At 48.4% G+C, this 23,410-nt stretch overlaps 11 protein-coding genes across 13 annotated transcripts; 3 read left to right on the top strand and 8 right to left on the bottom strand.

Moving 5' to 3' along the window:
• Window positions 1-104: 104 nt before the first annotated feature.
• Window positions 105-3,557, bottom strand: FVEG_07263 (hypothetical protein). Its single transcript, XM_018895855.1, has 2 exons — window positions 915-3,557; window positions 105-864 (listed from the first exon to the last, which is right to left on the bottom strand). Exon 1 carries the CDS (start codon window positions 2,783-2,785, stop codon window positions 1,625-1,627), a length of 1,161 nt encoding a protein of 386 aa, XP_018753203.1. The 5' UTR covers window positions 2,786-3,557; the 3' UTR covers window positions 105-864; window positions 915-1,624.
• A 56-nt stretch (window positions 3,558-3,613) lies between these two features.
• On the bottom strand, window positions 3,614-5,030 carry FVEG_16058 (hypothetical protein). Of its 2 annotated transcripts, XM_018905296.1 has the most exons (3): window positions 4,611-5,030; window positions 3,800-4,542; window positions 3,647-3,720 (listed from the first exon to the last, which is right to left on the bottom strand). In XM_018905296.1, exon 2 carries the CDS (start codon window positions 4,389-4,391, stop codon window positions 4,077-4,079), a length of 315 nt encoding a protein of 104 aa, XP_018753202.1. In that variant the 5' UTR covers window positions 4,392-4,542; window positions 4,611-5,030; the 3' UTR covers window positions 3,647-3,720; window positions 3,800-4,076. The 2 variants fall into 2 exon arrangements, with proteins under 2 accessions (XP_018753201.1, XP_018753202.1); XM_018905295.1 differs by having other exon boundaries at window positions 3,614-4,542.
• Window positions 4,691-9,115, top strand: FVEG_07262 (aspartyl-tRNA synthetase). Its single transcript, XM_018895854.1, has one exon. The coding sequence runs from the start codon at window positions 5,405-5,407 to the stop codon at window positions 8,039-8,041; it is 2,637 nt and encodes an 878-aa protein (XP_018753200.1). The 5' UTR covers window positions 4,691-5,404; the 3' UTR covers window positions 8,042-9,115.
• Window positions 9,116-11,632: 2,517 nt separating this feature from the next.
• FVEG_16057 (hypothetical protein) lies at window positions 11,633-11,809 on the top strand (the record flags this gene model as incomplete). Its single annotated transcript, XM_018905294.1, has 1 exon — window positions 11,633-11,809. One exon carries the CDS (start codon window positions 11,633-11,635, stop codon window positions 11,807-11,809), a length of 177 nt encoding a protein of 58 aa, XP_018753199.1.
• A 612-nt stretch (window positions 11,810-12,421) lies between these two features.
• On the bottom strand, window positions 12,422-12,941 carry FVEG_16056 (hypothetical protein; the record flags this gene model as incomplete). The annotated part of the gene is made up of 2 exons (XM_018905293.1): window positions 12,422-12,536; window positions 12,703-12,941. 2 exons carry the CDS (start codon window positions 12,939-12,941, stop codon window positions 12,422-12,424), a joined length of 354 nt encoding a protein of 117 aa, XP_018753198.1.
• Window positions 12,942-13,773: 832 nt separating this feature from the next.
• Window positions 13,774-14,903, bottom strand: FVEG_16055 (hypothetical protein; the record flags this gene model as incomplete). Its single annotated transcript, XM_018905292.1, has 2 exons — window positions 13,774-14,783; window positions 14,834-14,903. The coding sequence occupies 2 exons, from the start codon at window positions 14,901-14,903 to the stop codon at window positions 13,774-13,776; spliced, it is 1,080 nt and encodes a 359-aa protein (XP_018753197.1).
• Window positions 14,904-15,513: 610 nt separating this feature from the next.
• Window positions 15,514-17,187, bottom strand: FVEG_07261 (endo-1,4-beta-xylanase). Of its 2 annotated transcripts, XM_018895853.1 has the most exons (5): window positions 16,759-17,187; window positions 16,593-16,711; window positions 15,929-16,545; window positions 15,830-15,868; window positions 15,514-15,775 (listed from the first exon to the last, which is right to left on the bottom strand). In XM_018895853.1, exons 1-4 carry the CDS (start codon window positions 16,906-16,908, stop codon window positions 15,864-15,866), a joined length of 891 nt encoding a protein of 296 aa, XP_018753196.1. In that variant the 5' UTR covers window positions 16,909-17,187; the 3' UTR covers window positions 15,514-15,775; window positions 15,830-15,863. The 2 variants fall into 2 exon arrangements, with proteins under 2 accessions (XP_018753196.1, XP_018753195.1); XM_018895852.1 differs by having other exon boundaries at window positions 15,830-16,545; window positions 16,759-17,064.
• Window positions 17,188-17,983: 796 nt separating this feature from the next.
• FVEG_07260 (hypothetical protein) lies at window positions 17,984-19,571 on the bottom strand. The gene is made up of 5 exons (XM_018895851.1): window positions 18,763-19,571; window positions 18,643-18,716; window positions 18,558-18,592; window positions 18,335-18,507; window positions 17,984-18,285 (listed from the first exon to the last, which is right to left on the bottom strand). Exons 1-5 carry the CDS (start codon window positions 19,452-19,454, stop codon window positions 18,225-18,227), a joined length of 1,035 nt encoding a protein of 344 aa, XP_018753194.1. The 5' UTR covers window positions 19,455-19,571; the 3' UTR covers window positions 17,984-18,224.
• A 1,115-nt stretch (window positions 19,572-20,686) lies between these two features.
• On the bottom strand, window positions 20,687-21,102 carry FVEG_16054 (hypothetical protein; the record flags this gene model as incomplete). The annotated part of the gene is made up of 2 exons (XM_018905291.1): window positions 20,687-20,696; window positions 20,987-21,102. 2 exons carry the CDS (start codon window positions 21,100-21,102, stop codon window positions 20,687-20,689), a joined length of 126 nt encoding a protein of 41 aa, XP_018753193.1.
• Window positions 21,103-21,392: 290 nt separating this feature from the next.
• Window positions 21,393-21,515, top strand: FVEG_07259 (hypothetical protein; the record flags this gene model as incomplete). The annotated part of the gene is made up of 1 exon (XM_018895850.1): window positions 21,393-21,515. The coding sequence occupies one exon, from the start codon at window positions 21,393-21,395 to the stop codon at window positions 21,513-21,515; it is 123 nt and encodes a 40-aa protein (XP_018753192.1).
• A 1,399-nt stretch (window positions 21,516-22,914) lies between these two features.
• FVEG_16053 (hypothetical protein) lies at window positions 22,915-23,217 on the bottom strand (the record flags this gene model as incomplete). Its single annotated transcript, XM_018905290.1, has 1 exon — window positions 22,915-23,217. One exon carries the CDS (start codon window positions 23,215-23,217, stop codon window positions 22,915-22,917), a length of 303 nt encoding a protein of 100 aa, XP_018753191.1.
• Window positions 23,218-23,410: the final 193 nt, after the last annotated feature.

Below are 23,410 nucleotides of genomic sequence, written 5' to 3' on the forward strand. Positions count from 1 at the left end.
ATATGTCTGGCAGATTGCGATAGTAATAGCTGCAGTCTCAGATTACAATAACGAAAACGAATATACCTGCATGATCATACATTTGCTATCTTGCTGTTGTTGTTCTGATGATGCTTACCCTAGACCGAGTGCGCGAACTTGGACCAATTCATTGAGTGTGAAGCATGGAGTCTAATTAGGATGGTTATCATGTGATTTTGACTGGCTTGAATGGATCATGGAGTTTTCCAGTCACTCTTGAGTATTGAATCATAACTCCATGGCAATAACATAATCTCTCAATGGCCAACACTTTACCTCATTACAAAGACTTGGCATAAAGCAAACATAACTTCATACTTCATCGTCAAGCCACATCGAATTCTCAGAACCGCCACAGATCATCGCGAAATGACTGACACTTTGTGTCATGACGATCAAGAGATCTCCATGATCACATCCCTGATCGCCTGAGCCACATCGGCACTTCGGAGCCGAGCACACCGCCCAACGGCCGAACACCATGTCGGCATGGGAAAGTCATAAAAAGCCGATCTTGGGGTCCTAGTAAAGTGTGGCGACGGGCCTTTAGGATTTGAAGCTTATGATGATGGCGCTGAGTGAGATAGCGGTGGATGCTGCTTATCCTAGCTACCTAGTTAGTTGATTAGTTAGTTGATGACAATTATCTCAATCTTGGCATTCGGATTGAAAAGCTTAACATATCGTGATTTTGTGATCTATTTGAACGTGAAATGGTCGCCTGATAATTCCGTCACGGGTGAACGCGATGCCGGAGTCCGATATATTTCCCCCGGGATACTCGGGCCCTCCGGATCGCGAAAGAACTCGGTATATTGACAAAACCCCGACGAAAAAACCTCACTGTTTTGACTCTCAGTCACAAGCTCAGTCGACAACACAAAATGTCTCACACTATTCGTGCATATAAACGCAGAAATAAGCAGCTGACCAAGGATCCCCGCACAATGTTTGTAAGGCGAAGCTAGTCTAAGCTGAGAATCCCTTGATGCATGTTTTGAACTATTGTGATTAAGTTCATGTGTAGGTGTATGGAGTATGTAGGAACCAATTGGCGTGGGCGTGTGAAAATGCCACATGTTTACGACCCGGCCAATGTTGGGACCTCCGACGCTTCCGGAGATGGGACCCTTAAACCAGGTGTTATTGCCAAGTATCTTTTCCGTTGCTCGAAGTATCTAGTTCCCAGTCTTGATTTACACCTGGGGTGGAAACGACTGAAAGCAGCAAATGCCGATGGTTGTCTCTCTTGACAGGGCTGGGAATGCTTGTCTTCGATTGAGTTGGCTAACACGCTTGGTAGTGGCTAGATCATGATCTTGACAAGAACCAAGACCCTGATGCTTATTTTTGCACTGCCACCCGTTCCTGGATCATTATGTCGGGAAATCTTTCTTATTTATGTTTGAATATGTATGTAATGTATTTTCTTTCGCTCAAAACCGATCATGTCCAACCAATGCCCTGTGTCTCATATGTTGCCAAGTCTGGTCTCATTAATCGCATCATACGCCGCGCTAGGTTGAAAGAAAAAGGAAACGACCAAGTACAGCGAAGAAATAAAAATCGAACCCACGAGAATCAATAACCCTGCTAGGGGCAACTACCTCCCAGACCAGGTTTTGAAGGAGAGGTACTTTGGTCGCTTGAGAACTGGCCTTTTTAGTCTCATTGATCGCATGGATTCAGTGTCGGTCTCGCACTTCTGCCCAAACCAACTGGCCATTGTTTCCACGGCTTCTTGATACTCAATGGCAACACTCTCTTTTGGTGACATAGGTGGTGGACAATCCCATGCGTGTCTCTCTCCTTCGACTATACGCAATGTGAACTTCTTGTTAGCAGCCTTGAGGCGATTCGAGAACTTGAGACCCTCAGCCAGGAGCATGTCATACTCGCACAAGACCAAGTGAATAGGAGGAAGCTTCTTTAGCAACTCATCAGGCATCAACCCCGGGGATAGTCTTGGATCGCAACGCTCCTCGCGAGGAATGATTGGGTAGATGAAGGAAGCGTCGATAAGATCTGTTAGGCCCTTGGGTAAGGTAAACTCCGGCTTTGAACATGTAAGCCGTTTTTCCGGACGCGAGATGGTCCAATCCAGAAGCGGATAGTAGAGAGTGATGCCGGCAATCTTTGGAGGCTCTATGGGGAACTTGTAACCCCATCGATCAGGGTCATTGAGAATGAGCCAACTTGCCAGGGCATTTGTGGCCCCAGCGGAAAACCCCGACAGGATGATACGATCAGGGTCTATGCCGAATTCCGCCGCACGATGCTTGATTTGAAGAACTGCATCCACACAATCCTCGATTGGTGTTGGGAAGGGACAAGATGGCGCGAGACGATAGTTGACAGTGAAGACAACGGCGTCGAGATTAGCCATGATAGCACCGGCCCAACGGGCATCGTCGGTGCCTTGACCGAGAATCCATCCGCCTCCGTGGAAGTTTATAACGGCAGCCCGGGCGCCGAGCGCGGGACGGGGCGGCATCCATACTTCGGCCTTGATCTTTGTCTTGGCGCGGTCGGCGCGGCTAAGATCAGCCTTGGATAGGGTAGCATCGAGCCAGATGTCCTTGGTTGGTGAGGGTGCAGGAGGATCCGTACGATTAGCGATACTGAAACCCAGACTGGCAGCAGAACGAATAGCTTGGGCACGAGCGATCAGGTACCATCTAGAGCTGGACTCGAGAGGATTCACATAGCCCGGAGGTTCCGGAGTGGTTGGCCGTGACTCAGAGGGTGTGAATTCAGTCTCCATATCAGATGCGAAGAGGGGAGAGGGGAGGGGTCCTAGCCAGCAAACACCAACACCAGCCTATGAGATTATGGCCTTTGGGTGAGACTGCAGATTGCAGCGGGCTAGGTTGGTTATGGTAGGGGTCGAGAAGGGTTGTCAGGAAAAGACGGCAGAGACAAGAGAGGCTGCAAAGTGAGGAAGTACAATCCAAGCCCAAGCCCAAACCCGAGTCAAGCCAAGACGAGACCCGGCTGTCACGGAGAAGCGGTGGGGAGATTTGTGTGCAACACGTGGTTGACTCAGTATGCAGTACAGTACGATAATGGTACAGCACGGGAGGTATTTCTGCAAGCGCAGTAGGAGAAGTAATAAGGGCAGGGATTGGCTCAGAATTGCTGATCAGAAGGAGAAAACAGAATGATAGCTTGCTGATGTGCGTGTGTGCGTGAGTTTTGATGGCGTCTAAGGTAGGTTTGTGGTTTGATGGGGGGTAAGCAGTTTGAAGTTGTTGACCGTCATTAGTAGTACGTGTCTCGCCTACGAAAGAGGAAAAGCAGGTTATCAAACAGTGGTAATCATATCACCCACTGACTGAGGTGATTTTGAGAGATTGATTATGAGAATGTGAATTAAGCGATAAGCAAGCAACACACGACAAAGCTGTAAAACCTGGTCAGAACCAACCAAAGTTGTTAGGTGACGTGAGGTTGGAGGGTCGATGCTTATGACGTATTGTCTCCCGCTTAGCTGGGTCAATTTAGTGGTCAATGCGGGAGCGGAACGCCCAAGCGGGGTCTGTTTTTAGAAGGTAAAAAAAAAAAAAAAAAGAAGAGACGAGAGTCTAGAATTATTAACCACGAAGGAGTCCGTAGATACGAGAATGTTCTCTTGATTTGGCTAGCTGAGGTACTGTACAACGTAATCAACCAAAGATTCCGTTTGGCATTTCATTTCATCTGGATTAACGTCAAGTCAGTCACCGACAATCTCTCGTAAACAAACCTGGTCATCAGCCCCTGATTTTACCCTACTCACCATCGACAGGTAGGTAGGTTGTAGCCATTACAGAGTCTTGGATGAAATGATATTCAGAAATACAGGTTATAAAACGGACACAAGGGCACTGAAACATGAAAATCAACGGTTTGATTATCGTCAATCGCCGATGGGTTTAGAATATGTCATTGGTCTTGGCTGCACTACCAAGCCAATTCCGGAGCATCTCCACCGACCTCCAATCACCAGCTCCGTGCGGCCCCGCGCATCCGGGGGCGGGAGAGTCTACTGAAGAGAGGCCTGGCGCTGTGAAAATCTACAGCGACCCTTCTGATGTCACGGAATCAACACCTGGTCCTAAATTTGTATCACACGTTGACGTATCTGGTACTTCTGGCGATACGTAGAGGCATGCCCAGACGGCAAACGGCAGCCATCCCTTGCTTGTTTGGGCGCTTCTGGGTGAGGCCAAGCTTAGGACCTGAACGTCTGACGGCAATAAGGCCTTGGCTTTGGATGTGTGTCTGTGGCATCTTGTTTGACGTGGTGCTGTCTTCGTGGCTGAGTGCAATTGATTGACTTGACACATTAACCAACCCTTCAGTAAAAGTCGGTGCCAGTCTTTAGACATTCTGAAAGATATTTCTGAGAGACATGCATTGAAAAATCATGACGGAATCAATTACTCGGAGTTTGCGCCCTTGGAGGCTCTTACATCCACATGCCACTACCGGGCCCGTTGTTCATGGCGTGCCATGCTTGAATCAGCGATGCCCCATATCCTAGGGCTGTTAGCTGCTACAGTAGGGTGCTAGTGCTAGACCCGAAGCTAAAACCGGTGCTGACTGACCTGTAATTGCAATTGGATCTACCCGTAAATTTCTCGGTACCCTCTCGCGCGGAACGAGTTACATGGCAATACCGAGTCATCCGTCATCCTCAACTTCCACGCCGCGGGCTTATGCACTGGGCCGAGCCCGAAATGGTGGTTGCTAGAGTAAGCGATAGGAATTTGACAATGAAGTTTTTTTTTACTTTTCTTCTCGCGGCATTGTAAGCAAGTCTCGTTTCCGTGAGGCCGAAAGTGCCGTGGATGCGGAGTTCATGTCGTTGGCTATAATTGATATAAACATCTCGACATTTCCTATTTAGTGTCTCTATTCTCATTCACACCAACCAATACACAAATTAGATATTAACCAAGCGTGGACTCTACCCTTATATCGACTTCAGCCACGTGTACCTTGATACACTACCTATTCAACACTCCCCTCGTCACAGCCACGATCAAATCGAAGATTCGGCCCTGAGTAACAGCCAAAAAGGAATCTGAATAACCAAAAGCAGCCCACTCGATCGTCATCGACTCAAGCAAGTATTGCGGAAACAATCCCTAGCAAGCCAAGTCAGGATATCAAGGATTTTCAAGTGTGGCTGACCCACCGTGCCACACCCTCCATCTCAGTTGAGAGCAGTCCAGCCAACCAACCGTGCATTTCATTTTGAGACAGAAGCAGTCATTCCCGGCTAAGGGCCCGTCATCACAATCAGAATCAAATCACCCCCAAATCCCCGATCCTCTGATCCCTGTCCTCCGTGCCCTGGTTCCGTCCGCGGCCCTGCGCTACGCGACGCTACCTAACTATGACGGGCATCCTCGCTCCCGTCACATCAGCGTTTGGCATGCCACTACCTTCAAAGAATCGTCTAAAAGGATCCTCGGCCACCACAAATTCTTTCTCAGCTCCCCCTTCGCCTACTACTTCTACCTTTTCTTCCCCATCTCTCTCTTCACCTAAAAATCCTTCACGTTTGATCACTTCCTTCACTCCAGCCGCAGTGCAGGTCCCCTCATCGCCCCCACTATCTGCTGTCTCAATAGACTCAGTCCTTTCACAAGCCAAAGCCACAAGCCTGACATCATCAGAGACGTCGCTCGATATGGCGAGCCCGGAGACCAGCCGGCCTGCTTCAGCAGTGCTTAGCATTGACACAAGACCATCCGCTGCTATTTTGAGTTCGGCTTTCTCATCACCTCGTTCCGCGTCTCCCTCTAGAACTATTCGCGAAACCATGCGCGATAGCGCCGTTGAACTGCGCAATTCTGCTCGATCTAGTATGGATGGCACAACCACCACTATTAACGGCGCTGTTGTTCCCAGCAGCCGCACTTCTCTCGACAGCGGTCGAACAAGCATGAGCTCTGACTGGCCTGTTCATCCTGGCGAAATCAACACTATTGCACAGCTCGATACTTTACCCATTGGCACCGAAGTCACTTTCCGAGCTCGTATCGAGACTCAGCGACCTATTTCAAAGGTTCTCGACTTCCTCCTCCTCCGCGACCAGACACACTCCGTTCAGGGTGTTCTCGCCCGTGATGCCAGTAATGCCGACTTTATCACATGGGTACGAAAGATCAACCCCGAATCTCTTGTCCAGATCACTGGTATCCTCAAGAGCCCTCCCGAGCCGATTCGATCGGCTACACACTCCAATGTTGAGGTCGATGTCGTGTCTGTTCACCTCGTCAACCCCGCTCAGAACCTCCCCTTTAGCAACTACAAGCCCCCAGAGACCCTGCGCAACCGCATGAACGCCCGAATCCTCGATCTCCGACACCCTTCCAACCAGGCGCTTTTCCGTGTGCGTTCAATGGTCTCCCGCATCTTCCGAAGCACCCTCGAAGAGCAAGGCTTTGTTGAGATCAACACCCCTAAGCTTCAGCCTGCCGCCACTGAAAGTGGTGCTGCTGTCTTCGCCGTAAACTACTTCGGCCGTCGTGCTTTCCTCGCCCAGAGTCCTCAGCTCGCCAAGCAAGAGGCTATCTCTGCCGACTTCGGTCGCGTTTTCGAGATTGGCCCCGTCTTCCGTGCCGAGAACTCCAATACTCACCGTCACTTGACGGAATACACTGGCCTCGATCTTGAAATGGCCATTGACACCGATTATCATGAGGTCATCCAATTCATCGACATATTCCTCAAGGAAGTCTTCAGAACCGTTTATGCCTCCCGAGAGCTCGAGGTCATTCGCAAGAGATGGCCTAGTGGTGAGTTCAAATGGCTAGAGGAAACCCCCATCATCCCCTTCAGCGAAGGTATCCAGATGCTACGTGATGACGGACGTGACGTCGAGGAGGAGGATCTGTCGACTCCGGACGAGATGAGACTTGGCCAGCTTGTGCGCGAGAAGTACGGTACAGACTACTACGTCCTCGACAAGTTCCCTGCCAACGCTCGCCCCTTCTACACTGCCAAGGATCCCGAAGATCCCAAGTGGACTCGATCTTTCGATATCTTCATTCGAGGCCAAGAGATTTGCTCCGGTGGTCAACGTATCCACAACGTCGATGAGCTCCGCGCCAACATGGCTGCCGCTGGCATGGCCGAGGATGGTATGGAAGATTACCTTACCGCCTTTGAGCTGGGTGCTCCGCCCCATGCTGGTGCTGGTCTTGGTCTTGAGCGAATCGTCGCTTGGATGCTTGAGCTTGGCGATGTTCGCTATGCATCTCTATTCCACCGTGATCCCAAGTCTCTCCCTACTAAGGCACCTGGTCTGCCTCACCCTGAGGCTGACACTACCAAGCCTCACCACGCCGACTCTCCTCCTCCCATCGAGAAACTCATTGCCAACTACGGTGATGCTACCAACACCTCCTGGCTCGATGATCGTTTCCAGATTTGGCGACACTCCACGGGTGCCGCTGTTGGATGGGTCCAACGCGAGAAGTTTGCTATGATTACTGGTGATCCTCTCTGCGACCGCAGCCAGTACACTCAAGTCATCCGCGAATTTATCCACTACATTACTGTGGACCTCCGATTAACACCTTTCTGGATGCTGGTTTCTTATGAGGTCCAGAAGATTCTTGCCTCTGAACTTCGCTGGCGAAGCTTGTCTTGCACCGAGGAGCAGCGTGTCGACGCTGATAAGCACAACAGTGCCCAGATCGATGGCCTCGCTGCTAAGGCTCGCCGCGTTGAACGTGAGGGTGTCAAGATCCATGAGGTCAAGCCCGACGAAGACTTCATCTCTCGTGCTAACCCCGCCATCGAAGCATGGAAGGGCACTCGTAAGGGCAAGGGTAAACAGGTTCACCTTACTGAGGTCCGCCCCTGGATTGACCAGGAGCACCGCCGATACTTTGCTGCCGAGAAGGATGGCAAGGTCATGTCCATGGTCGTTTTGGCCAAGCTTGCTCCTCGCCACGGCTGGCAGGTCAAGTGGCTCTGGACTTCCCTGGCGCCGTTAACGGCGCCATTGAGGTGCTTGTGAGCTTTGCTCTTCAGAACGTCAGCGGAAAGGTCACTTTTGGCGCTGGTGTGTCCGAGAAGCTTACCCCTGGTGAGCACGTTGGCGGTATTCGTGCCAAGTTCCTGAGTGCCAGCTACCGATCCATCGTCGACAGTCTCGGCCTCCGTCGCAAGGCATCATTCCGATCCAAGTTCGGTGCCCTCGGCGAGGAAATCTACATCTGCTACCCCAAGCACGGTGTCGGCCTGCGCGATCTACAGAACGTCATCAAGTTCTTCACCGACTAAACATGATCGAACTATCGTCACACCAATCACGTCAATGGTGCCAAGCGAGATACTAGCGAAGGGAAGAGGAGGTTTATTGCGTTTCTTTTGAAGATACCATACTTGACAGGAGATTGAAAGCAAGAGGATGCGACGGAATAACGGCCTGTGCTTTTCTTTGTTTACGTAAGGGTTTGCCTGTTTAATGACGGTTGTTTTTGGATGGTGATTTCCTTTGTGGCAGTCTTGCGAATGTGGTTTATGTTTAAAATTCCCCCTTAGATACCAAACCTGGATGAAATACCCTCTCTAGACGGATCATCTTTTACAGGCTGTGCCTGCTGACGGATACCAATATTACTAGTTACAGAATACATTTGTTTAAATATCTTGGTCTCCGTGAAATTGCGACGTAATCGAGAGATGTGCACATGGCTGACGATGTGTGATACATCCGAGCCATTGGGGTCTTGTGGCCGAGGTCGACCAACCATGAGAAAGAGACGTGGAAGTGATATGGCTTGAAGACTCAGCACATGCGCATGGTCCCCAAACACTGACAGTTGTTCATGGCGAAAACTGAGAGGCATGATTCGACTGTACGGTACGCAAATATCGCTGAGGTAAGGAGTACAGTTGGCGATCTGGGAGATTTAGCAGCTGTTGAACACAGGTCACGGTCTACACCTAGAGTCGGCGAAACTCACTCATAGAACTGTTTCATTTAAATGAAGTTCAATAGCTTCTGGCCAATGATCGCCTGAGCGTTCCAGGGCTCAGGAAGTGGTTTATCATGCGTCGTGACTGAGTGCCCGGTTACTTTTGCATTCACCATTTCAGTACTTGTGCTACATGGATAGCTGCACAAGCTTAGTAGTAATGGAGCGTATCTGAGCATCAGATAAAGTTTTAGGCTATTTTATGGTCCACCTCAGGCTAAGATTTCCTAAGTTTAGGACAGGTAAGCTATGACTAGCTCTTACAATGTGGAGTTGGTCTCTTGGATGCGTAGTTAACAACTCATCTGCGACATAGCTAGGGCAGATGCAGAACAAGAAGGTGAGTTGTAGCAGAGGACCTCAATATAACTTCAATTACTCAGATTTAACACTTTCTTTGTGCTACGCAGAGCTCTATGTAGTGAACTTCTATTGTCTGTAATACCGCGACATCTTTTTCTTGCCCCGACACCTGGTCAAAAGCACTACAAGTGGAGGGCTAACGATGAACTTTGATCAGAAGTCCTAGATCAAAATACAGTAAGGCTACAATGTAATACTCTACCTGTTCTGGTAGATAGACCTCGAATTAATAGGCACCTCTAATAAAAATATCAGTCTACAAGTGGTCCAGAAAATATTCAGGTAGGTTAAAGATACACCCAGAACGGGCCACCATGCTTCCCATACCAATGGGGAACACACTGCACAAAAAGAAAAAATTCCAAAAAGAGACGCCGGTCACATAGAGGGAAACCAAACAAGGAATCGAAGAGGAGCCTCACGGTTGGGCGTACCAGAGTGTTGCTCAGTTTTCGAATCCCGCCGCGCTCGCTATGAGACCATTCTCAGCCCTGGATCCCTTTGTGAAAGACCAATTAGTTAATGCAGCTTATGTACCTTTTGCTGGTATATAGGGATGCTTAATTCTTATTGGTTGTAGGTTCATCGGCCAGAGGAGGACGAGCACCTTGACACTGGCAGCCGCCCGCTTCGTCCTCTCTACTCTCGATAACTTAATTTGCTGCATATGGCGTCTTACTCTTGTCTTTTGGATAATTGAGTAGTCAGAATCAGGTGTTCGGCATCGGTATTCTTCTGTAAACCTCATCGTCGTGTGTTCAAGAGCTCAGTGGCAAGGATACTGGATACCACTTCGCACGGCGCACGGAGGAACCCAACAAGTAGAGAGACAAATTTATATAGTCCATGGAATCTAATAGAAGATTCGTATAACAGTTATTTACAGTTTGGAACGGACAGGGATTTACGCAGTACAACCAGTAGGATCTTGTTTAGACGACCAACGGGGGATTTCTGTCAATATCCGACATTAACTGATGAAACCAGTAACTAACAAAAGAAGAACAAGAGTGCCTAGGCATATCTTCACTCCTGAATACATATGCTTTTTGAAGTACCAAGATTGAAGTAAGTGTGCCACACCTCGATAATTACATGATGCAAGTGAATAACGTGCCATGCTGTAGTTTGATCTATGTAGTAAGGCCAGGGGAGGCAAGGAAACTTGTGATCTCAGCCCTAAGGGAGGAGAAGACTGAGGTAATATTAGTATAGCTTTAGAGAACCTTGAGGTCAGTAACTATCTTTGGCACCCCGATTCAAGATCTGAAGTTGTCAAGCCCCATACCTTACGTTTCGCAATAGAGGGGATAGAGAAGGAGTGGAGGTTATCACTTGAACAGACCTGAACATTAATGTGAATCATCCTGGATCTTATTTACTTACTCCTAGAGCCTTTTGTGTTTATCTGTGCTATTCTGACGCGGTATTAGCCCATCTGTCTATACTTTGCGTTAAGCAATTTATCGAGATGACTGACTACCTTCTCTCAACGACCTTGACGATGAATACTCAGCGCTGGTCACTTTGGAGTGCCCCAGCTGGGCGCAGTAAATAGTGGTCTAGGCTTTTCTGCATCAAACTTTATCGTCGTTCAGTTGCAAAGTCTTCCAACAATGCACATCCGGGCGTGGCTTTGACGTTGACTGCATAATAGCCCACTGGCGGTGGTGTCTCTTTGATTCATCTCAGACGAGATTGGTCGGAAGTGATGCCAATGTTAAGTTTAATGAGAAAAAGCGGCGTGGGCCTATTGAGTAAACCACGAAACCGGCAGCCGGATTGTTGATGTGTCATTTCGCTGATGGGGATATTGTTCAATAGACCTTGCCTTTCGCGATGCCTTTGTCAATACTTCCTCTATGCACGAGCAGGAATCAGGGTCGCTATATGGGATTGTGGTCTGGCCTTTCATTTGTTCATTACTATAACCGAAGAGAGTGTCCTGGAACGTTGACGTGAGTGTAACGCCTCGAACACCTGGCGAACACTCCCAGTGCCAGAACAACCTCTGCACCCGATGTTCACTCAGGAAGCCAGTGGTATATTCAAACTGACAGTGACAGAACACATAAAGATTTGTCTGCTCTGAAGGCTCCAGATTTGCCTATAAATTGAGGACTGACCTCGATCAATCTCAACCTTCTTCTCATCTCTCAACCAACAACCATCACAACTTCTCGAATTCACAGCCTTAAATCAACACTCAACACCCACCCACCACACGAAAGCCTTCCACTAAGCAATCTTTCATACCTTTCATCATGTCTTTCTCCAACCTCTGCAAGGTCGCTCCCGTTGATGCCAAGGCCCCGACCACCACCAACACTCCTGTCGACATGGCCAACCCCAAGTGCAGCTGCCACTGCGGTTGCAACAATGTCGTTACGTTCTCCGGTGGGAACCTCTGTGAGCCCTGCAACGACAACCACAACCAGTAGATGCCGTGTAAGACTACTAGTCATGACTTGACTGTGCGGGTCGTTTGCAAAGTCAACCGTCGCTCTTGGAGGATCACATGGACGAAAAAAGCACAAGCAACTAAAATAAAAGAGGAAAAGAATAAAACCGAAAAAAGGGTATTGTCTCGCTTCACTGTTTGCTATTGACTGGCGAACTGGGTACTGTGCAGTACGAACGAAAGGGATTGGTGATTTGTGAGAAGAAGAGTACGAAGCACAGGTGTATTGGTCCATAGACCAGACAAACAAGTAGATAGTGGTAAAGCCTAATATACAGGACTTTCCAAGAAGAAGACCCCCAAGAAATAATTATGCTAAACTGTGAGCGGATTGAGCTAAAGGGTCCCTTGATCATCGCATCCAATAGGTGTTCGAGATCAAAACACCCCGACAAGTCATTCAACAGGCCTTACCAACAAATAACAAATAACCCCTGACAGCCCCAGAAGCAGTATGAACAACCTCAAATGTCTAGCAACGTGTACCGCCCTGTAGTCTGTTGCGTTAGCCACCTGTGTTGTCATGGCTCGTTACTGGCAATGAAGCCTTTCCGAAACGCTAGCCTAAGTTAACAAGCTTTCCCATATCACTCTAGACAAGCGTACTCTCAGGAATAATAGCCGCCGCATAAATGATGTGTGAAATTGGTCTCAAGCCATCTTGATCATGCTGATGGATATGCCCGTCCCAAAACTCGATGAGTACACTGACCCGTTCTTTCAATAGCTCATCAGGTTGGACGCACTGGGCCACCAAACAGGCGCCAGACTCTTTAAAAGCCAGTCTCTTGGAAATGCTTCCGCTTAACATCCGCGGATTTTCCATCAAAGAGGTCGTCGACTAGATATATGGCTTGCCGAGTAAATGCCTACGACCACTTCTCGTGGGTGTAGAAGTGACAGATCCTTAAGCCCATGCCAAGATCTAATGGGTCACCACCGGGGTACCTTGAGCCTTTCTGATGCATGTCCTTCTCATAGTCACTGATTCCTTGTTTCAGAAGTTGATCCTTTTGGCCCTGTTGTACTGCTGTCTCTTGAAGCATTCTGAAGACCACAAATCCAGTCGCAGCGTCGAGGTGCCCTTCAGTGGGAACGAGGACCTTGTCCATATTTATGGAGATCTTCTAGAGCACCTTGGGTCCACTTGAAGATTGGAAGCAGAATTTTGGATGGATTGCTTTGGCTAATTGAATGACCAAGTCATTGAAAGACGGATCGTAGATGGCCCAGGAGAGGCGATTGAGAGCAAACATCCAGAGTCAGATAGCGATGGTACTACCAAATCAGCACCAGCAACAAGGTCAGGAGGTCTTTGGACTGACAGTTGTTGCCAGTGCCGAGGCACTCTTCTCTAAGTAACTGATGAACTAATAATTGAAATAAAAGTATATATGTGTGTATTTACAGATATCGCAAGTAGGTTAATTCTACTTATCAGTCCTTGATCAATGGGTCAGAGCTAAGGATAGTCTTATGGGTTGGTAATAGAGATTAACAACGTTTCGTAGCTGGGTGCTCGTTATTCTGAACCTTTGCACTGTTACAGTCGGTAACCGCCGAGAGCAATCACCCTAAAGAGACAAAGCTGTCCGCCGTGTACCACAAGCTTGAGACTTCTCAATTATATCCATACCTCTCTGCTACTCCTTCTAAACTTCACTCGAGAAGTCGAAATGAGTTGAACAACGCCCATTTATGACGTAAGCCTTGGGCGATTCAATGAATCGTCGAATACCTTTCTCCGGTTCATGTTATCATTCTAAAAACTGTTGAAGTCCACGCGTGCTCGCGAAGTATCCGAGTGCCACAACTGTATGTCAACGTAGATCCCCTCACCACTAAGTTGTTGTCGTAGGAAGATGATCTGATATGTGTAACCGAGCACTAACAAGTGATTCCCCCCCCCGATGCGATACCGCTTAAGAATGAAGAGGCTATCGCTCAAGAGACTAACTCATGTTCTTCATCGAATTTTGCCTGGTTCTGGATCCACTGCATCACTTTGTCATCGGAATTCGAATCGGAAAGCAGCTGTGAAGTTCCGGTAGCACCGCTCAAGGCTGTAACAAGTATACAACCCCATTGCATGTCAATCATGCCCTTGAAGCGAGAGGCCTCCCCAGTTTGCATTCGTATAATGATGAGCTTTCCTGAACAGAGAGGTGCTCCATCACTTGTAGTGGCCCGAATTCTTATCCCATTGCGGGCCTTTGGTGGCGGATTTCCAGATGTATGGAACTGATCGATCTCATTAAACCATTCTTTTAGATCATATCCTGTGCCGGTGTTGAAGATATCAATCTGTTGGCCGAACCAGCGTTTGGTTTGAGGCATCCACCGGAACTCCAAAACCACATTGGACTCCCCGTTTCCTAGAGATTGCACTTCAAGGCATTTAAATGCAATGTATCCTTTGGACCACCAACTGTAAACTTGGGGGTGAAGAGAGATCATATTCCATGCCTTATCAGATTCCCCTGGATTATCTCGGTTATTTAGGTAGTCAGTGCGATTTGCAAATTCATTCCCGACTAAAAAGGTTCGATGAGGCCCTAAGCAGAATGTTCTGTCGATGTGTTCCTGGGTATCATTCCAAGTAAATGGTGCGATATGGTATGCATTCGGATATTTTGCACCCGTGACCACACAGATATTACCATCACGCGCCAAACATTTGGTTTGTTCCGCGACGTCTATGTTGTGTTTATCGATTCTGGATAACTCGACGGCTTGAAGTTCGTCGGCATACTCGGACTCGCTTCCTGCCGAGCTTGGCGGCTCAATGATTTGTAGTTGAAGGCTGGCTTCCGACTTGACCTCAAAAGAGATCATCTCATCGATATCGATCCTGGAGCTACCGTGGGATACAGTGCTTGGGCATGGGATAGACGGCTGGCCAAGTTGACCAGAAACGAAAGTCTCACGGTATCGTTTGCGTAAATGTCGAAGATCTTTGATGGGTTTAGCTGACCGTGTATACTGCTCAGAGTAGCTGACTTACAATACTTGCACGACGGTGAGATAGCGTCAATACATCCCTGCATCTCAAAATCGAGAATGCTTTCTGACATTAAGTCGTTTGGTCCGAAAAGCGACAGCGGGATGGTCATTAATGCAGCGACATGTTTGGCACGGAGGCAGAAGTCTTTTGATCCTGCCCGGCAGCAACCTCGGATCATTGACTGGATAGTCTTCGCGTGTTGAATTCTTTCATCGATTTCTTCCAGTGGAAGAATATGGGCTGGTTGATGTTGCGATTGCCTGATAGGCATTGAGCGGGTCATGGTGGTGGTTGTTTCCCGGGCTGCTTGAGAAAATATGAAATGAAATGAAATGAAATGAAATTGGAGTCGGAAGAGAATAAACAGAAATTTCAGAGGAGTCCATGCGAGCTTTTTATGTCGGCCTTGGAATACTGTACACCAAAGCGTGGCGGGTCGGGTTGCCATTTATCTCTTACTCGTGCACTGCAGTGTAAGGTTTGTTCACTGCAAACTATAATACTCAAAACTCTTGAAGGGTGAACGTCAATAAACCCCACAGGTCTCCTCCTAAGCTCTATGTGGCGTCCATTAACTGTGAGCCTCGGCTCACCTGCGAGTCAGGGATTCAACTCACAACAAAGGTACATTTTATACCACGAGATAATCGATATCTAACAACTAAGAAAGAATAAGAGCACTTGAATCTTTTTCTCTACGAGTTTTAGGGATAGATTGTCAACAAGTTTTATACAACAAGTATATACAAGCCACTGTTTCCCAACTAAAGAGCGAGGATTAATGGGTATGAAAGAATATAGTCTCTCCAACTCTAACTCCAAATCACCGACGATCCTGTCGTTGAAGCTCTGGAGGTACCACTGGCACCCTTTGCAACTCCGATGACATCGGGTAGCTTCTGTCCAGCTCTGGCCACCACATTGTCCGTAAATGGAAGCGCACTGCTGAGGTTAGCATCCATGAGCCAGCTGGGCTTTGACACAGAGAGCACTTACAACAGCACCAGGCTCTTGCTCGGAAGGTTTGTGCTTAGACTTATTGGCAGGGCTCGTTAGCACCAGTGTCAATCTCTTGTTGCTGGGGTTGGTTCTCACTGCCAGGCTGCTGGAAAGAGTTTCCGTTGCCACCTTGCTGACCGTTTGCGCCCTGAGAAGCATCGCCTCCTTGAGAAGCATCACCGCCCTGCTGACCGTTACCAGGCTGCTGGGTATCACCCTGTTGGCCGTTTCCACCTTGAGAAGCGTCACCTCCCTGGGAAGCATCACCGCCTTGGGAAGCGTCACCGCCAGTAGATCCACCGGAAGAAGCCCCCTCAGAAACGGTCATGTGAGAAGATCCGCTGCTGAAGTAACCCTCAGTAGCGAGGATCTGGTAGTCGTGGGTACCGAGCTTCATACCAGCCTTCTCCCAGGCGTCGAAGTGAAGACCAGTGTCAACGCTACCAGTAGAGCGATGCTGCTGGCGAACAGACCAGTACTGCTGGAAGGTCTGAGTACCGTCGATTGAAGGGGCGTTGGTGCGAGTAGTCTCGAAGATGTCGTAGGTGCTGCCATCAGCCTCAACGGTACCCTTCTTGGTAGCACCGCTGGAGGGGTTGTAGGTACCGAAGGACTCTACGATGTAGTACTCGACTAGGGGGTTTCGGGTCCAGCCGTAGACGGAGAGGTAGCTGTTGCCGTTGGGCTTGTACTCTCCCTCATAGGAGATGGTTCTACCAGGTATTAGCAAGAGCCATGTACAAGGTTATAGCGGACTAACCGAGCTTTTCCAGGAGACCAACCCTTACCACCGACGACGTTACCACCATCCTTCCACTCCATGGAGTAAGAACCTCCCTCACCGTTGGTGTAAGTAGCATCGGCACCGCCATCACTCCACTGTATAAAGTCAGCTATGGTCCGAGAAGCATCTTAGTTGTACACACCCAGGAGTAGAAGAATCCGTTGTTAGTACCGGAACTGTTGGGAGTACCAGCCCGCTTGGTAATCTTGGAGAAGAGACCTTCTTTGGAGGGCGCGGCAAGAGAACCAGCTACGAGTGACAGCCCAGCGAAGACGGAAGTGAAGTGAACCATGCTGAATGATTTGAAGAGAAAAAAGAGTGTCTTAGAATAGAAAACGAGTGTTGAGTTGGAGGATGATTCTCCCTACCATTGTTGCGAAGTTGTTGGTATAGATATAGAAAAAAAGACCCTTGTTATATCACCTCGTACTATTGTTTCGAATAAACATGTGGTGTTGCTTGGTCTGAAACAACTTGTGGGGTCGGCCCATTTTCCCGATCGGACAATGATTTGACGTTTAATGAGCGAGGAACGAGGCTCAATTTTTCCGTCCATTGGACGATTGTTTTGATGTTTCCGGGGGATGCTGATTTTAATGCGTTGAGCTGATGGTGGGCCGATTAGATCTAGATGCCAAGCGAATATTCATGCTTTCCGTTCAGCCTCGTCATGTTCCAAGTTTCATGTCTACAAATGGTATTTTTACCGATCAGCCAACATTACATGTAGATGGCATATAAGATAAGATGTATTGAATCTTGGCATAGAGAAGTCGCTGCTCTTGACATCGTCAATCAACATCAGGGAGAATATCGTCTCTAGCAATAAATGCACGGCAACTATTCCGGCTCAAATCCACTCTTTCAAGATCACGTTCCACAATTAATTTCAGTTGAAACGAGGTAACAGCCGTATTTTGTAACCATTATCGGCAAACGGCAGCATCCTTAACCTGAAACTTGATAGGTAAGCTAGAACCATGTGGCCCAAGTTTCACGTTTCAAGGATAATACCCGATATCAGGCTATTCTCAAAAGTCAAAACCCGAACACAACTGCATACGTCAACCACGGTAGATGTGACCCAAAAGTATTTATACATGATACAATATGGTTGTTTCACATTGATTGAATTTAAAGTAATGCAGCGGTTGAGGCTGACAACTGCCATGGAACATGTTTAGCCTGAATGAACTCAACCAAGATAACGGATCGATCGTCTTAAATATCCGAGATCAACACTGGATATTGTACGGGATTCCGGGTCCTCGCTATAATTCCTTGTTACAGAAAAGCTCCTCGAGTGAACCCTGTGTACATCCTATAATCACCGATGCGTCTCATAGACGACTGAGTGTACGGAGTAGTCCAAGGTCAATGGCGATTCAGTAGCATGCATCATAGCGTGGCAGCATGACTAATTCAGCCAGAATGCGAAAATTGATTGGATTTCTAGCCTCATTCTATCTTCTCTCTATCTGCGCTCTATCTCAACCGTCTCTTTGCACCGTTTATTCTACCCTGTTTTCAACGAAAGTGTAGTTCCTGGGCACTAAGCCTGTGACACATGCGCCTAGCATTCGTTCAGAGAATTACTCACAGAGTATCTCACGCGTTCCTGGTACCATTGCTTTCAGTGGGCGGCTTCTCTCCGACAAGCAGCAACACCCTGAGATTATCAGCTCACAAATCTTATAACAAATATCACAAATACTTACCATGAAACCCTCCAAGTCGGTTTTCCATTCAATCTCTTGCACATTCCTCGACTTCCATCATTGTCGGGCGCCACATCAGCAGAACACCAGCCATCATCAGCAAAGTCAAGAGACTTTTCACGAAACAACTTCGCAGCAAGCGTCTTGGCAAGACCACGTCGACGAAACGGTTCCTAACGCATGATTAGCTTCTTATCGTGTCTTGAAGGCATGGGATACGTACCTCGCAGTGGAGGCTGATTAGTGAGCCATCGAACCCTAAGTCCAATTAGAGTTGAGCCGCATGATTTAGGCTCGAGGGAACTTACCCAGAAAAGCCCAGGAGACAGGCGTTCCGTCATCGAGCTTGATTACCAAGCTTGGCATGCGTCTCAGGACTTGTCTATAGAGTATCAGCCAGTATTCCGGCCGGCTAAAATCAGGCTTACACTGTTCTCGGGATATTGGTCCGGGAGATGACAACTCGGCAATCATCGTCTGTTGCTGTTCCCCAATGCATGCCCTCGGGTAAATCTATTTCTTCCTTTGGCAGATCCTCGTACTTGAAGAGCCATTTGTCATATGCACCCGTTTCACGAGCCTGAACTCGGCCTGTCTTGGAGAGTAGATCTCGGACTGAGTCGTGCAATGTTCCAACCAAGACAGCGTCACCATAGACGAGTGGACGCCCATAATCTTTGGCTATCACGACACTCTTCTCGATTATCTTTTGAAGCTGGTGTTCATAGATAGCCGTGTCGTTGGTGTCGGCATCGTCAGGATGCTCGAGGGTCGAGTATATCCACGTTTGCGTATCAGGGCCACCGCCGACGTCGATATACGCCGCAGTGAATCTCTTCGGAAAGTCTAACCCTCCCTCAAATTGAGATTCCGATGCCAGGATGACTCTTGCTGTCTCTCGTAGGCCATTTTCAAACTTGGTAAACTGAAGACGTCGAAGGAGGGGTAGCGAGTAGGGCAGTTGATTAGTCAAAAGAGCCAAGAGCTGCTCTGGCACCGCCGTGTAGACCTTGACAAAATCCGCCATTTTGATGACTTTCAAGTCCCTCAGATGGTGTAAGACTCGGCAGATTGGGAAATGGCATCGAGAAAAATAGGTTGAGATATGTGGATGAATCATTGTCACACATGGGTAAATGTCGGTTATCGGAAAGATTGCAATGGTGACGCCTTTTGGCCAGAAAATGAGTCACTGGGATCACTTCCCTGTCTTTAGAATCTCGAGCATGTATTTCAGTTCAGTATAAAAGCTTAAATATCGAGAACTGTTTTTCTTTTTACCTCCGATTTCGGGTGGTCAGTATTTTGAGGTATGAATTAGTCACTTAGATCATTGAACTCATATGATATGTGTCGCATGAGAACCGAAAGGTAGCCAAACGGGTAATGTTGAGCTTCGGTTTGCTACTTACCATAGCTATAATCTTCCCAGTTACTGAAAATCTGTTCAGATGAGAGCATCTTATTTTACCTAGGCTAAACATAGGGCTGAAGTTGACCATCAACTCTCATAGGATTTACTCTAATAATCCCTCGATAGATTCATTATTGCATACCGGTCAGCAATTTTAATGCAAGAGAGCATGAAGATAATTGCCTTGAAGTTTCTGTTTTTTTTTTAAAAAAAAAAAAAAAAAGAATTAAAGAAGAACCTTGAGTGAAATCGGAGAAGGACACTGATGCGACGATGGTATCTTCACAGCCCGCAGCTGTTATAAGTGAGCTACCCTACAGTCTCTCCTTTCAATGGTGGTTAAGACTTGTGGCTGAGAGCTTATTCCAGCAGACAGAACTTCGTGGTCAAATGCCAAGAAAAGGCCACAACTAAATAGCTTTCTAACATCCTTAATAACTTGTCTGACATCTTCTAGAGTTTCTGCAGATTTCATGCACAATCGACCCGATATTGTTTGGGCTCAAGCTGTTATTACATATCCCACTATCGCGAAAAATCGTATTGCAGCATTTTTGACGAGACAAGATGGAAAGAAAGCCCAGAGACGTCAAAATCGGTACCAAGAGTCTCATCAGTCGTCTAGGAGACAACGTAACCTGATTACGAACGGCCTTATGATCTGTCCTGACCAAGCTATCAATGGCTACTGACACCAAAATCATCATCTCCCTGGCTCGATGGTTAGTTAGGGGAGGAAAGAAAACTCGGGACCTTGAACCTATGCGATGAAAGTACTAGATAAATTTAGCCTAAGCTTGGGGTGCTCTTTGCTGAGTTTATTTTGACACCTTATATCAAGGTTCGGTGTTTTCTTGCCCCCTGAGGGATGGTTAACCAGATCGCCACCAGCCAGCCCGCAACCAACATGCCGTCGATCAGTCAATGAGTCTCTAGCTTTAGAACGGCCTAGATGGCGTAAGTGTAATTGCCACGCTTGGTACGCTGTCCATTCGGTTGTCTCAATTACTGTTGCCCAGTCACCTTGGCCAGATCAAGAATTCTCTAGTCTCCACTCATCACCACCAACTCCCCGAGAGAGGCTCGGCAGTCTCGACTCCCCGTGAACTCCCCGAATTAAAGTCACGGACAAATGACGGTCCTGAATTTGGACGCGACTTGAGCCGCGCGAGGGAAAAATCCTCCTCCAACCTCGCATCAACATTGCGAGACTGTCGACCCACGACAGCAGCACCTACACCACATCCACGCAACTCCGAGGCACGAGAAGATGACCGGGAGGACGAATATCGAAGGTCACTAGGGACGTGGTATGTGGGTCGACGCAATTAAGCATAATGAACTCTGCTGACATGGGAACATCTAGATTGTCCAGATTGTTGATCAGTTGCCCCATACCTTACGGTGCCTCCAGTAGCCGACCGATATTTACGCTGACGATCACATCGACCTGTCATCTATTGATGTAATGACATTGTCACGACAAATGGAAAAGACTCGCCTGGCCGTCTTTCACCATCGCCGTGGCTTTCGACGCAATTGACTATCGAGATGAGATGTCCACTGGCTTGCCACCTTTGATCATTAACCTGTCCCGATTCCACGGGCGATAGCCAATAGTGGCAGGTAGAAGTTCAGCTCACAATGTCGTGCCCAATGGGAACTTTGACGAATCAATCAGAGAACGAATCTCGCAAGCCCACGACCAGCCTCGAGCGAACCGAATTGCGTCCTAATTGGAGTTGGAACTGCAAATCCCACGTATAAGCTCTACTATGTTTTGATAACCTTGCAGTCGCTGGCAGGGTTGCGTGCCGTATTGCCGATTAAGTGCGTTGCCAAGCTCCCAGAACGACGGGATGTGCTCGCGTGCATTTGATGGCGCCGCCTGGAGGATGCATTCCCGGGAGAAGCAACGGCTGCGCTAGAGGAAGATGTGGGCGTCGCTTGGCAGGGGATTGAGTACCATGTACAACGAGAGTGAACTCTACCCTACCTCGCCCAAAAACACACCGAGCTAAGACGGATCGAAATGCACACTCCCCGTCACTAGACCATCACCATCCAACTGCACGACAAGCGTAGATCTGGGTTGCTCACCCCACCTATCGCGGCGAGATTAAACAGTGCTGGATAAGCTTACCTGATGGTGCGCAAGATCTGGGAATGTTCGCCATGGGACCTGGATCCCAAGATGAGATGTGCAGCACCCTGAAACTGTCGCAAATTCGTCAACGCATAGGCAAATTCGATCATCGAAGGAACAGAAGGACCGACGTCAGCAGCCTCGCAATAGCAACCCCCTGAACCCCATCTACATTAGCTCAAACACCACGTTCGCCAAGGCAAATTACTATCGAGATGGCCAAGGCGACAATATGGATGGATTGGCGGATTTTGTGCCGGGAGGCGTCGCCTCTCGTGGGGGACCAAGCCGGAAGGCTTATGATCCCGAGCGGGATGGATGAGGTGAGGTCTTGGCTGTACATTGGCTTCTTGATCTTGCCATTCGTCTAAATGCAAGCTGGACCGTCGGGCGAGCCCCGATGGCCCGGAACATGGGTTCTTGTTAGATCCAATGAGACATGCAGCAGTGAAAAAGGGGACGCTGTCAACGAGGTTACTCCCAGCTCGCGTGCCTGCGCGAGTGGGGGACGAAAAGAACCACCTTAGAGCTGAAGCAGCAGACACAGGCGGCGACCGCGGGATAAATCTGTTTCGATCTCGTAAGGAAAAGGCGGAAAACGACCGACGACCCAGCGATGGCCCGAGAGTATTACGTGGAGAGTGCTACAATGGCCCATGTTGTAATGAAGGAAGCAAGCTAATACGCGGCCATGATCGCCCAGATTGGAGATCCGCGTTACCTCGAAATGAGACAAGACACATGCGACATTAATATGAGCAATATGGGAGGGTTTATTGCGTCAGATAAGATTTCGGATTTGCCATGTTGCACCATGCCAGTGTGTCGACTTGCAAGTTGAAGCTATTAATCGAGCGCTGGTTGCTTCACACACGACTCGGAAGATCGGCAACGTGTGTCACGGTCAAGCTGTCAATCCAGAGCCTCTTTGACTCACAGTAGCTGTAGTTTATTCGAGTCTAGACCTGATGTGTGACCGCGCGACCGCAGGCTTGGGAAACTAAAGTTGTCTCGGTGCACTCACTTCGAAAGACAGCAAGGGTTGGGCGCTGGACCAGGGATGGGAAAAATTGACGAATGGACGAACAGATAAATGAGGATGGATGTGCACTTGTTGTTACTGGACTCGCCGAGATATGGACCCATCTTGAACCCTCGGCCATAGAGCATGGGTGTTGTGGTGGTTGAGCAATACGGAGTAGTCTCACCAGTATCCAGAATCATTTCCGCCCTACATGGAGGGCCAGGGACCCTCATGATAAAGCTCGGAGACGAGAGACTTGTTGCTTCATTGTGGGCTTTTTTCTGCAGCAATATCGGCATTCGCGATGTGATATCCAGTCTGATGAAGGTTATTCATGGTCCCATAACGCCAGGGACGTTAGCACCGGTAGCAAAGGGGAGTGGGGCCGAAGCGTTACGGGGAGTTGGGGTATGGGCGGACGAGGCCATCATGATGAATATTAGGCCATTAAAGAGATTGAACAGCGAAAGGGTCTTCACCCAGGGCGATGAT

This window comes from Fusarium verticillioides, chromosome 8 (genome assembly GCF_000149555.1).
Source record: "Fusarium verticillioides 7600 chromosome 8, whole genome shotgun sequence".
Lineage (NCBI taxonomy): Eukaryota > Fungi > Ascomycota > Sordariomycetes > Hypocreales > Nectriaceae > Fusarium > Fusarium verticillioides.